The sequence below is a fragment of the Palaemon carinicauda genome, chromosome 19 (assembly GCF_036898095.1).
Source record: "Palaemon carinicauda isolate YSFRI2023 chromosome 19, ASM3689809v2, whole genome shotgun sequence".
NCBI classification, from domain to species: Eukaryota; Metazoa; Arthropoda; class Malacostraca; order Decapoda; family Palaemonidae; genus Palaemon; species Palaemon carinicauda.
The window spans coordinates 50306987-50320223 of record NC_090743.1 but is presented as its reverse complement, the minus strand read 5'-3'; the positions used below and the strand labels follow the sequence as shown (position 1 = coordinate 50320223).

General features: G+C 52.3%; 1 protein-coding gene across 2 annotated transcripts in view; it reads left to right on the top strand.

The window, feature by feature from the left end:
• Art4 (arginine methyltransferase 4) overlaps positions 1-13237 on the top strand; it is a 188398-nt gene that overhangs the window by 23164 nt on the left and 151997 nt on the right. For both annotated transcript variants that reach the window (XM_068393560.1, XM_068393561.1), the window contains exon 3: positions 2071-2174. In XM_068393560.1, the coding sequence (XP_068249661.1) occupies positions 2071-2174 (104 nt within the window). The remainder of the gene's footprint in view (positions 1-2070; positions 2175-13237) is intronic.

Below are 13237 nucleotides of genomic sequence, written 5' to 3'. Positions count from 1 at the left end.
ACTGTATGTGGCCGTTTTCGCTCACAAGCAAGCACCTGTTAGCGGTCTCTTCAACGTATGAGTGCTTATCTAATGTGGAACAAACTAAGACTGGAGCACACGCTCATTCCTGGACATATTTCCTCCTTAAGTCACAAGGTTCAGTGTGCGCTCTCCTTTTCATCACACACTGTTAGGCACACATGCTTGTAAGTTAGTGGACTCTCTGAATTTCCACCCCTCACCTGTTAATACACATTCACACCTATAGAAGTACTCTCTTTGATTAGAACCCCCCTTATGGCCACACACACACACAACATTTAGTACGTTCACCCTTGTTCAGGCACGCACTTACATAGCGTCATTCACACCCACTAAAGGAAGCATAATCACCAGTGTGTTCTACCTTGCACTCATATGAGAATTCCTCTATTCACACGCAGACATAACCTACTGCATGCTCTCCTTTACATGCGCACTCTAAATCATGAGCTCAATCTAGAGGAACATACTCTGGATACAGAATGATCTTGTGTTCTTGAGTGCTCACTCACTTGTCCAAATATACTTGAGCTACTTAGACAGTTTACTCGTGTGATCGTTCGCACTCTCCTGCATGCTCAACACTTGATAGATCTCTACCCTGCGCTCACTTTTTTATACTTGCTATCTGGTTCTCACACCTACAGTCCACAGGCTTTACCCAGATAATGCATTTCCTTATTGCAGAGAGTTGCAGTTGCCTCTTAGGTAATGCTTTCCTCTGCATGAGCACTTACCTATGGGTAAGAGGCAGTCCCCCCTCCAAAGGCTTATCTCCTGTTCATAAGCTCTCTCTTATTCAGTCTCACTATACAGTGCTGACTTACCCTTCGGGCAGAACAGTCTCCTAATTTTAAGCGCACTGTCTTCCAAAAGCACGCTCACCTCATGGTGCACAATCCTCAGGGAAGGATCCCATGACTTGAGAGCAGTGTAGTTTTCAAACGATCAAGCCCTGTCGAGAGCATGCTATAAGAGAACCTGTGGAACCGGGCTGCTGAAAATAGTACAAAGGGAAACTTTGGCATTGAGGAATGCCCCAACCATCCAGAGTCCAACCCTCTTTCCTCCTGAGGAAGTTGAAGGTGCATTATGAAGATGAAGGAAAAGTCTGGTACTTAAAGGCTGACACTAAAGAACAAATTGTTGACCCAGCTGAAATCAGTCTGACAAATTACTTCCAACAACCCCTTGGTCTAAGCCTTTCTCTCCTTTTGTAGCCATCATAGAAGGGGAGGAGGCAGGAGAGGAGGTAATGGACATTAAGGAAGGCATTCCCCCTCCTTCCACTGCCACAAAATGGGTTTGCCTGTCAAGGCAATGGCCAAGATGCCAGTAGCACAGGGTAAAGGACTGAACTGTAAGTGTCCTGCAGGAAGGCTATCGTTTTCTGTTCATTGGCTCTCATGTTATCTACGTATAGTCCGACCTCAGAGACCCACCTCATATTACTATCGGTGATGAAAAAGATCCAGGACAAGGTCACACTGCAACTTGTACCGGATGGATGCCCTATCTTGTATTATCAACTGGGGGCTGGAGATAGGCCATCAACCACTTGAGTTGTGAACTAGTTTGCGCAACATACTGCATTCAAAATGGAGGTACCGAGCACCATCCGAGCCGCCATCAGAACGAACAACTAAATATCCCTTTAGATCTAAGGGATGCATCACTTCCAAATACCAATACATTGATCTTCAAAGTTCTTCATCTTATTCTCTGAGGGGAGGTCTTATCAATTCAAGTCCTCTGCTTCGGATTGTCAACCACCCCATCACATGAAGGCATGGTACAACAGCGGCGTTGTGGGACAACTTTGTTATATTTAGAGGTTGTCAAGTTGACACATTCACTTAAAAGCTAGTTGTATTTAGAGCCAAGTATGGAAATATATCTTAGTTTGATAATCATATTGTTGCATATTATAACAATGAATATACAAAACTTATTTTTAATAGACTTTATGGAAGCAAAAATTTTACGTGAAATACATATGTATCTTTAAGTTTTTCAGCTCTTATTCTACTTTTTTTTTCTTTACAGATGCAAGAAAGTTTCACAGTACGATATACAAAGTCCGCCAGGGTAAAGAGGCCTCTGTGTTTAGTGAGAGAACGGATGATGCCAGTGCTGTACAATATTTTCAGGTTGGATATTACAATTGATTACTATTGTACAGTTAGAATCAAAAGAACACCGACACTCAAGGGAAATCTTTCATCAGATGTCTCTAGTGTTCCCATGACAAAACAGACAAGGAGTTGCTCTTACAACTTCTATGAAATGGGCGGAGCATTCTCAAACCTTAGCGAATCAGACATTAAAGGACTGCCTTTGTTAGCAAAAGCATACAAATGTTACAAATTGGGTTGCCATATTTCAATTCTGTATAATCATTTGACATCTCAACTATCCACTACAAATACAATACACACAGACATTAGATATATATATATACACCGTATTTCCCGTGTCATAAGACGCTACAAGTGGTATGACGCACCCTTAATTCAGCAAAGCAGTTTTTGGAAAATAGTGAGGATTTTACAAACTAATCTAGCAGCAATTCCTAGTCAGTGTGATTTTTATTTGGCACAGTAAATTTTCATATTTTAGTTGCATTACTAAAGGATCAAGTTAATATCAATTAGTTGCACGCTGGTTATCCCAACTTTATCAAATATCTACATACGAAACCTCTAAACCTATCATAGTTGTCACCACAACTACATGTTTAGTGTTTGCTGTTTCAAGTATTGTTTACACTAACGGAGTGCTACCAATGTTCTTTATCTACTTTTTGGTAAAGAAGTAAAATTCCAGTAATATTTCCCAAATTCCTCATATAGCTTACAAATTTTCCCACAAAATTAATTATTGATCAAAGAAGTCTCTAGAAATTCCTCTATGTGGAATACTTTTGCTAATGCATGGGACTCTAGTTCTAGTTACTTTTCTTCTGACTTGGTAACACTGCACTCAACTAACAGATGTTTGTTCCAACACGGAGTACTTACCTCGAACTACTTTCTTAGGAGTATCTGGGATCTCCCCATCCGACCAGAGTTTTGTGTAGTTTACCCTATACCTGTTTTCTATGAGGGATAACCTCTGGCGGAGTGATATGCACCGAGGCTAACCCCGGGTCAGAGAGCATGCTTGCTCATGTCTCGACCTTCAGTAAGTTCTCTGGTCGCGTCACAATATCATCTTGACGCTCTCCTTAATCCCAGTGTGACTCTTTGTCCCCGACCCATTTGTGTCTCACGCGGTTCCCCTGTGGTTCCTTTGAGCTCTTCCCTTTGCTTTCCGTGTGCGTTCTTGTGTCTCGTGGTGCTTCCTACTGCGTCATGGAGCATCCCCCGCCGTTGTCCTGGGCCTATGGCCGGTAAATCGTGTGGTGCGTTCCTGTCGAAACCTGAAGTAGACCTGCACTCCTTGTGTTCGTCGTGTAGGGGCAGTGTGTATTCCCCAACGGCCACGTGTCTGGAGTGCGTGTCCTGGAACGAGGTGCAGTGGGTGCGTTACGGCACCAAGAAGAAGGCGACAAAGAAGTCGCCTAAGAAGCCGAGCATCTCTTCTCCCCTTGCTTCGCCGGGCGTATCGTCGGACTGAGCTTCCCTGCCACCCCTCCCCTACCCAGAGTAGGAGACGAGGTAAGTCCGTTGCGGGGAAGAGGCCTATGGTCTGCAGGATAGTGGGGTTGTGGCATCTTTCCAGGCAAGTGAGGGGCCTGAGGGAGGGGACGGGAGTGTGTGGGGGGACGGAGTCCTGGTGCAAGGAGAGCACGTCTCCTCTGATAACCCTATGTGGGGGAAAAATGTTCCTAACTCTTCTCCAGCCTCTTGGGCTTGTTTTTCAGGAACATCTGCAGCCGAGGGTGCCGCCGAGAAGGAACACTCGCCGCCATCAGACCCCCTTGCGTGGGTACCCCCGAAGACGCCCTTCAGGTCCCCCACTGAGAATGGAAGAAGGCTTCGGTACCTGGTCCCCCACTGAAGAGCGTCCACGTTCCCCTCCAGCGCCGTCATCTGCTACGTTTCCGGACGTCTTCTTGCAGGCTACGTCGTCCATCGAGCGTCGAGGGAACCCTCCTTCGTTATCGTGTGAGTCGGACCCCGCCTAAACGAGTCTACAAGTCGTCGGGCTCTTCAGTCGAGGCATTTTCCTGCTCCTCGGAGGACGAAGCCCGGAGGAAACTCAGAAGACGTCGGGAGAAGTCCCGCAGGAGACACTCCAGTTCTCACTCCCGCTCCAGGTCTCGCCACGTGAGTAGACGTTCCGGATCCCCCAGAAGAAAATGGAGAAGTGGCTCCCCAGATGAAGAGTGGGTAGTCATCCCTTGCAGCAGACTTTTAGACTTGGCAGCAGTTCCGAGCTCTTCAAGTTGGCGCCCTAGAGCCCATTCTCGGGAGAGATAATCGTCCGGTGGCAGATTCGACCGACGGAGGGAGTCGTCATTCCAGGTCCCAGCAGACAGGCATAAGTCCGCGAAGGTTCCGACTCCATCCGCCCAGCGGAGAGACTCGCCCCTCCGGTCTGGCAGTCTCGTCCTGACCTCCAAGGCATCCTTGAGCCATCAGGATCGTGAGATACAGCTCCCCTCGTCGAGCAGACCCGCAGATACATGGACCTCCGTGAGGAAGGATAGACCGAGGACGGAGACCTCCGTCTCGACGGCTATGCCCGTCCTTCGGCCAGAATCCCAAGAGATGGAGAGGGCCAAGGCTTTGTCTTCTCCCCGTACGAAGACCTCCGCCGGAGGAGCCCCGTCTTAAGCATCAGTACGTCCTACGGAGGAGCTGAACGACCAAGGGGAGGGTTCAGCAGCAGAGGTGTCAGCCTATCGAAGGGTGATAGGGCTCATTCGGAGACACTACAGGCTGGACGAGCATGAGCCCTCCTCCGAGGAATTCTAGCGATCCAGTCTCAACAGACTTGTGGATGCCCCCATCCAGCAGAGACCCTCCCTAGCACTACCGTTAGCCAGGGATGTGAAGCTGGGTAGAGCCCACGTGGACGAGATTGTGGCCAACCACGCCGAGGCTCCCTAGAACCAGAGTTCCTCCAAACTGCTCCAGGGCCTGAAGTCCCAGAGCAAGTTTTAGCTCCCGGAGGGCCATCGTGCAGGCCCCTGTACACTGGAGCCTGTACTCGCCGTTTTAGGCCAGGGAGCAGCGGAAGAGAGGGCCTCTACAGCACCAATTTGCTTTTCTCCATCAGAAGCCACCATGATGGAGGAAATAGCGAAGGACCTCGTGAACGTCTCCTCGTGGCTGGATTGGTGGGCATCCACCCTAGTGGGCGTCCAGGCCTCGTACGACCTCATGGTTCCAGAGAATCAGGCCTTACTCAAGGAGCTGATTAGCTCGGGAGGTAAGGCCCTGAAGTTTCTGTCTTACCAGTTCCTAGCGCAGGCCGCCAACTGGGTCCTACGGAGAAGGGACACGGTCCTCAACAAGATTACTAGACGGCTTCCTGACAGAGAAGTGAGGTCGCTGAGAAGCCTAACCCTGTGGGACGACTCGATTTTCCCCCTGAAGGCAGCTGAGGAGTCAATTGAAAGGGTCAGGAAACTCAAGGATCCGGGCGATTCCAGACCCCCTCCAGTGAGGAGACCTGCACATAGAAGGTCTACCTCCGATGTTCCTCTCCCTCCTCGGGCTTCACCTAGCCAGCCCAGGAGAGACACCCCTACTACGGCCTCGTCACATTCCTCTCAGCCCTCCCGTAGGGGAGCAGCCTCAGCTCAATCCTCCTATAGGCCTCCCTACGCAGCGTCCAGAAGAGGGCGTTCAGGCCGCGCCTCTAGGAGGAGATAGGGAGGGAGGACCCCTACTCGTGCCGAAGCCTCAGGTGGGGGAATACCTCAAACACTCTTGGCAAGCATGGAAAGACCACGGAGCAGACCCGTGGACCGCGGCAGTCCTGAAGGAAGGGTACAGGTTACCCTTCCTAGCGGACCCCCCACCTTTGATGCCAGATCAGCGGGCAGAGTGGCTAGCCCCCAAGGACCCCTTGAAAAAGACAGCCCTGCAGGAGGAAGTCTCAGCGATGCTGGCGAAAGGAGCGATAGAACCAGTCAAGGACCCAGGTCCGGGGTTCTACAGCAGGCTTCTCCTGGTGGAGAAAGCGACAGGGGGCTGGAGTCCGGTCATAGACCTCTCAGCCCTCAACAAGTTCGTGTGCAAGACTGACTTCAAGATGGACACTCGGAAGTCGGTCTTAGCGTCCTTGAGGGAAGGGGACTTCTTGATGTCAGTAGATCTCAAGGACGTCTACTTCCAAATTCCAGTTCACCCCTCCAGCAGGAAGTACCTATGGGTAAAATACCCAAACGTTGCATTTCAAGACCCTCTGCTTCGGGCTGTCCACAGCCCCTCAGGTCTTCACGAGGGTCTTCACGACGGTCTCAGCCTGGGCACACGAACAGGGCATTCGCCTGATTCGGTACCTGGACGACTGGTTGTTACTTTCAGCCTCAGAGGAAGTACTGAGGAGCAAGGCACGAAGCTCCTGCGGTTCTGCAACGTCCTGGGTATCATCATCAACCTGAAGAAGTCCCAGTTGATACCCTCCACCAGGATGACGTACCTCAGAATGGTCCTGGACTCCCGGTTGGCGAGAGCCTTCCCCTCCGGGGAGAGACTAGACAACTTAGATCAGGTCCTCCGTCCCTTCCTGTCAGACCAGCCCAGGAGAGCGAAGGACTGGTAGAGGCTGATAGGCCACCTTGTGTCATTAGAGAAACTGGTCCCCCAGGGCAGGCTGAAGCTCAGGGAGGTCCAGTGGAATCTGAAGGAGAGCTGGAACCAGAGGGACTCCCCCCACAAGGTGATTCCGGTTTTCCCGGAGACGAAGGAGGTCCTAGAGTGGTGGTGCGGCAGGTCGAACACCCTCAAGGGAATGCCCTTCACAGCCGACCCTCCGGAGATGCTCCTGTTCACGGACGCATCAAAGGAGTGGTGGGGTGCCCATCTCCTTGGAAGGTCAGCAAGAGGGAGCTGGACTGACGAGGAGAAGGACCAGCACATCAACGTGCTAGAGATGTGGGCAGTGCGAAGGGCGTGCCTGGAGTTCGTCCATCTACTCCGGGGGAACACCGTGGCTCTGATGTGCGACAACGCCACGGTGGTGGCCTACATAAAGAAACAAGGAGGACTAAAATCAAAGGAGTTGTGCGTCCTCACTTTGGAACTTCTGGAATGGGCCGAAGTAGAAGAGATCAGAATCTCAGCAAGGTTCATTCCGGGAAAAAGGAATGTCCTAGCCGACGGCCTCAGCTGGATGGGACAAGTAGTGATCCGGATGGTCCCTGCACCCAGAAGTAGCCAAAACCATTCAAAAATGGGGATCGCCAGTGATGGACCTCTTCGCAACGAGGTTGAACGCACAGCTCCCTGTGTTTTGTTCTCCTGTGCCAGACCCAAGAGCGGCGTTCGAGGACGCCTTCCAGCACCCGTGGGACAACCTCGACGTTTACGCCTTTCCCCCCTTCGGGATGCTCAGACAGGTCCTCAACAGAGTAAGGAGGGCGGACAACCTGTGGATGACTTTGGTAGCGCCCTGGTGGCTGGAGAATGGTTCGTGGATCTAAAAGAACTGGCACAACTTTCACCTTGCCCCCTTCCGTCCAGGCCAGACCTTCTCCGGCAACCACATTTTCAAAGGTTCTACGAGAACCTTCGTTGTGCTCAGGAGACGAAGTTCTGGTGCCTGCAGGACACGTCTCGACCAAAGACCCGGTGTGGGGGGAAGACAGGATCGGCTCCTTCCCCCGCATTGTGGCAGTGCATTTCAGGTACTTCAGCACCCGGGGGAGAAGTAGACATGGAGAGGCAGCCTACAGGTTCGTCGGACCCCGACTCCATTGTTTGGACGGCGCCTAGGACACCCTTCAGGTCGCCAATGCACCAAGAGGAGGAGTTCGACGGCTGTTTCGCGTCTAGGAAGGCTCTACGGACTCCCCGGGCGCCGTCATCGACACTCCCGCGCCTGGGAAGCAGCATGAGGACCCTACATTGTCGGAGGAGGACTCGGTGAGCTCTTCTTCCGTCTTTTCCTCTTCCTCCTCATCATCATCGTCAGACTCGTCCTCTTCGGAAGACTCCAATCCCCGTTAGGCGAGAAGGAAACGAAAGAGGTCCCGTAGGAGGAGATCTCGCTCCCGCTCAGCCCCGTCCAGGAAATGCTCGAAGACCTCCAGGAAGAGGAGCAAGAAAGGGCGCTCGTCCAGGGACAAGTGGATTCGATTGACGGTTCCCCGTAGCGAGCCGATCAGGGCAGCCGCCGCTCCAGTATCATCCGCAGTGCCTGCTAAAGCCGCTCCTTCACTCTTACCACACGTGTCGTCCGCTCGTCTGCCGAAGCCGCCGACACACGTCAACTTCGCGATGCCTTTACCCGCGAAGTCACCGGCTCCACCCGCCCAGCGCGAGAGAGCCGCTGCTTCGGCCCAGTAACATGGGCCCCATCCCCGGTCCCACGGCAACTCTGTCCTAGCGCCCTGGCCAACTGGCAGCTCACCGGGGACCCCTGGTCCCACGGAGCTCCCCGGGAGGGGGTAGACCCATGACGGCTACCTCCGTCTCGGTGGATCCACCCGTGTTAGAAGTACCCGCGCCATTGGATCGGCGAGAGAGAGATGACCTAGCCTCCCACGTGGCTCCATACATGATCGGCGATGCACCCGACGCGGAGGATCAAGTGATGGAAGGACTGATGGACGGTGAGGAGTGCTCAGCAGACAAGGTTTCTTCCTATAGAAAAGTGCTGGCCCTTATCAGATGACACCACAGGCTGGACGACCCGAAACCTTCGACAGAGCAAGCCTGGCTCTCTGGTCTGGGAAGGATGGTCGACAACCCCTTCTAACAAAAGCCATCGCTAACCTTTCCGTTGGCCCCAGACGTTAAGTTGGGGATAGACCACGTGGACAGATACGTCGCGGGTCAAGTAAATTCTCTCAGGGCCCAAGGGTCCTTCAAGCTGCTGCCGGGGGTTAAGGACCCAGAAGAGATTTTACGTCCCTGACGGGTGGCACTCGGGGGCCCCACGCAGTCGAAGCGGCGATAGCCACCCTCAACCAGGGCAGTGTGGAAGACAAAAGCCTCCTCTGCCCCAGTGTGCTTTTCTCCAGCCGAGGCCGCGATGATGGAAGACACGGCCCAGGACATAGTGAACGTCACGTCGTGGCTGGACTGGTGGGCTTGCACCTTAGTAGGTTTTCAACTGTCCCATGAATTGGCAGTGCCTGAAAACCAAACCCTACTCCAGGAACTGATCCACTTAGGTGGGAAGGCAATGAAATTCCTCACCTTCCAGTCCCTCACACAGATGGCCAACTGGATCTTACGGAGGAGAGACACTGTCTTCAATATGTTGGTCCGTAGGCTCAACGAGAGGGAAGCGAAGTGCCTGAGGAACTCCGCAGTGTGGGGTGACTCCGTCTTCCCCCTGAAGGCAGTGGAGGAAGCTATGGAGAGGGTACGGAAGCTCAAGGAGACAGGAGATTCCAGGCCTCGTGCAGCAAGACGTCCCACTCACAGAAGGGCTGCGCCAGACGGTCCCCACACCTCTGCAGCACAACCTGGACGAGACTCCCCTTCGTCGTCTTGGCATCAAGCGCCGCAGCCCCCCCCTGTAGGAGAAGTACTACTCCGCAGGCTTCCTTTAGGCAAAATTACTCCAGCTCCAGGAGAGGCCGTTCAAGCCGCGCCTCCAGGAGAAGATAGGAAGAGCGGCCCCCTACTCCTGCTGAAGCCTCAGGTAGGGGGATGCCTCAAACGTTCTTGGCAAGCATGGCGGGACAACGGAGCGGACACATGGTCCGTGGTAGTCCTGAGGGACGGGTACAGAATTCCCTTCTTGGCGGACCCTCCCCCTCTGATCCCCGACCAACGTGCAGAGTGGTTGGCTCCCAAGGACCCCTTGAAGAAGGCGGCATTACAAGAGTTGTCAGCCATGCTGAGCAAAGGAGCATTAAAACTAGTCAAGGATCCGTCCCCTGGGTTCTACAGCAGGCTCTTCCTGGTGGAGAAGGCAACAGGGGGTTGGAAGCCGGTCATAGACCTCTCGGCCGTCAACAAGTTCATAAGCAAAACCGACTTCAAGATGGACACTCCGAAGTCGGTGATGGCAGCCTTGAGGAAAGGGGACTTCATGATGTCACTGGACCTCAAGGGCGCATACTTTCAGATCCCTGTTCACCCCTCCATCAGGAAGTTCCTAAGGATGAAGTGGGGTTCCCAGTCGTTGCAGTTCAGAACCTTATGTTTCGGGCTGTCGACGGCTCTGCAGGTCTTTACGAGAGTCTTCACAACAGTGTCAGTCTGGGCTCACGAGAAGGGGATCCGCCTGACCCGATACCTAGACGACTGGTTGCTGCTTTCAGCCTCAGAAGAAGCACTGAAGGAGCAAGGCGCAAAGCTTCTACAGTTCTGCAAAGACTTGGGGATCACCATCAACATGGAAAAGTCACAGTTGATCCCCTTCACCAGGATGACTTACCTGGGGATGGTCCTGGACTCCAAGTTGGGGAGAGCCTTCCCCTCCACAGAGAGGCTCGAGAACCTGGATCGGATAATCTTCCCCTTCCTATCGGACTTCTCAAGGAGAGCCAAGGACTGGCAGAGACTAGTGGGGTACCTGGTATCTTTAGAGAAGCTAGTCCCTCGGTGGAGACTCAAGCTAAGGGCAGTTCAATGGAACCTGAAAGAACTCTGGTCCCGGGTGAGTCCCCGCACAAGATAGTCACCGTTTTCCCGGAGACGAAGGAGACCCTGAAGTGGTGGTCCGACAAGGTGAACACCCTCAAAGGGATGCCATTCGCGACCGCCCCTCCAGAGATGTTACTCTTCACAGACGCGTCAAAGGAGGGGTGGGGAGCCCATCGCCTTGACGAATCAGCGAAGGGAAAGTGGTCTTCCGAGGAGAGGAACTTACATATAAACATCCTAGAACTGATGGCGGTTCAGAGAGCTTGCTTAGAGTTCGTCCACCTTCTCCGAGGGAACACAGTGGCGCTCATGTGCGACAACGCCACCGTGGTAGCCTACGAAGAAGCAAGGAGGGCTAAAATCGAGGGAGTTGTGCAACCTCATGGCAAAGATCCTGGAATGGGCCGAAAGGGAACACATTGAGCTCACAGCCAGGTTCATTCCAGGGAAAAGGAACGTCCTAGCCGACGGCCTCAGCAGGGTGGGTCAAGTAGTAGGATCAGAGTGGTCCCTACACCCAGAAGTGGCCTAGACAATCATCCTAAAGTGGGGGTCGCCGGTGATGGACCTGTTCGCCACAGAGCTCAACGCCCAGCCCCCCGTGTTCTGTTCTCCAGTGCCAGACCCAGCAACAGCGTTCGAGGACGCCTTCCAGCACACGTGGGACGGTCTCAACGTTTATGCCTTCCCTCCCTTCGGAACCCTCAGACAACTCCTCAACAGAGTCAGACGTGCAAAGAACCTGCAGATGACTTTGGTACCACCCTGGTGGCCGGAGAGAGAGTGGTTCGCGGACCTAAAGGAGCTAGCGGTCCTTCCACCGTGGCCGCTTCCGGACAGAGAAGACCTCCTCCATCAGCCCCATTTCGAGAAGTTTCACGAAAACCCTTTCCCTCCGCCTACACGCGTGGAGGTTATCGAGCGTCTCCTGAGGAAGGAGGGATATTCGTCCAAGACCACCGCAAGGATGACTGGATATCTGAGGAAATCTTCAGTCTTGGTTTACCAAGCTAAGTGGGCCGCATTCACGAAGTGGTGCGCTTCCCAGAACCTCAGGCCATTGGAGGCTTCTATTCACAAGGTAGCGGACTTTCTAGTTCACCTGAGAGACGACCTAGGAGTATCTATCCCGGTCATCAAAGGTGTCCGAGCCGCATTAGGTCAGGTCTTTCTCCTTAAGGGACTCGATCTAGGAGCTTCCCGGCAGATCTCGATGCTCATTAGGAGCTTCGAACAATCGTGTTCTCCACTTTCCTCTAGAGTTCCCAAATGGGATGTAGCCAGAGTCCTTAAGGCCCTTTCTAGACCACCCTTCAAACCCCTCAGGAACATACATGACAAAGACTTTATCCTTAAGACAGAGTTCCTCCTTGCCTTGGCCTCCGCTAAACGAGTTAGTGAGCTCCACGGGTTGTCGTACGAGGTTTCGCACTCGAAGGGGTGAAAGGGCCTAAGGTTCAATTGTTCCGTAAGTGAAATACAGTCCACGCTACTTAATATGGGTTATTACTTTCGGCGTAGCTGAAATGACGAGCCATTAGAATTTTAACGAGGGTTTACTACCCCCATTGCTAGTTAGGCAGGGGTAGCTTGCTACCCCCCCCCTCACACACCTGTGTGATGAGCTCACTTTTACTTTGGCTCGGGTGGTGATTGGACGTGTCCGCTTTCACCCTCGCTTTTTTGACAGCCATTAATGCTTTTTGTCTTTTTACTTACTTTTTCTTATACTCGTAATATACATATAAACATTCTTTATGCTTATGTATATATTTTTGTGTACAGTGAGCCCTCGCTACTTCACGGTTCGACCATCGCGGATTCACCACTTCGCGGGTTTTTTTCATAACCCATATACAGTATATAAACATATCGCGGATTTTCCGGAAATTTCGAAAATACCGCGATATATGAAGACCCCAAATACGATATTTCGTTACCTGTAATTCCATTAATACTGTAATTAGTAATATCTGCTCTTACTGATTGTTCATTGCATTACATATGACATATAATTCAGTACAGAAAGAAATAAAACACGAAAAGAGAATGTGATCATACGATAATTCAGTATACAGTACGTAGTAAAATTAAATCGAGCATGAAACGCAAATCAGATGCAGTCATACCATATTAGAATGGTTATCCAACGGGCACCGATCCCTTCGGGGCAAAAGGGGCTTTCTCACATTGTGAGTAAGTCCCTTAAGCGCCAGGTATCCTCTGCGCGATTGCGAGCAAATGCTCGCCTGCCGGTCCTGCTGTTCCTGAGACTGCTATCAAGAGACATCCTGTTCCAGGCACTGCTCGCCAACATTCCCTGCGCATTAGCGCACATCGTTGGAGTTCCTGAGATAGCGCACAGGCGCTCACCAGTGGTTCAGCCTGCGGTGTCTCCAAGTCTCTTCTACGAAGGGCACCTCTCCCGTTTGCGGGAGAGGTCTCTCTTAGAGACCACTCCTCGGAAGTATCAAGCAGTACTTCCAGTGTTG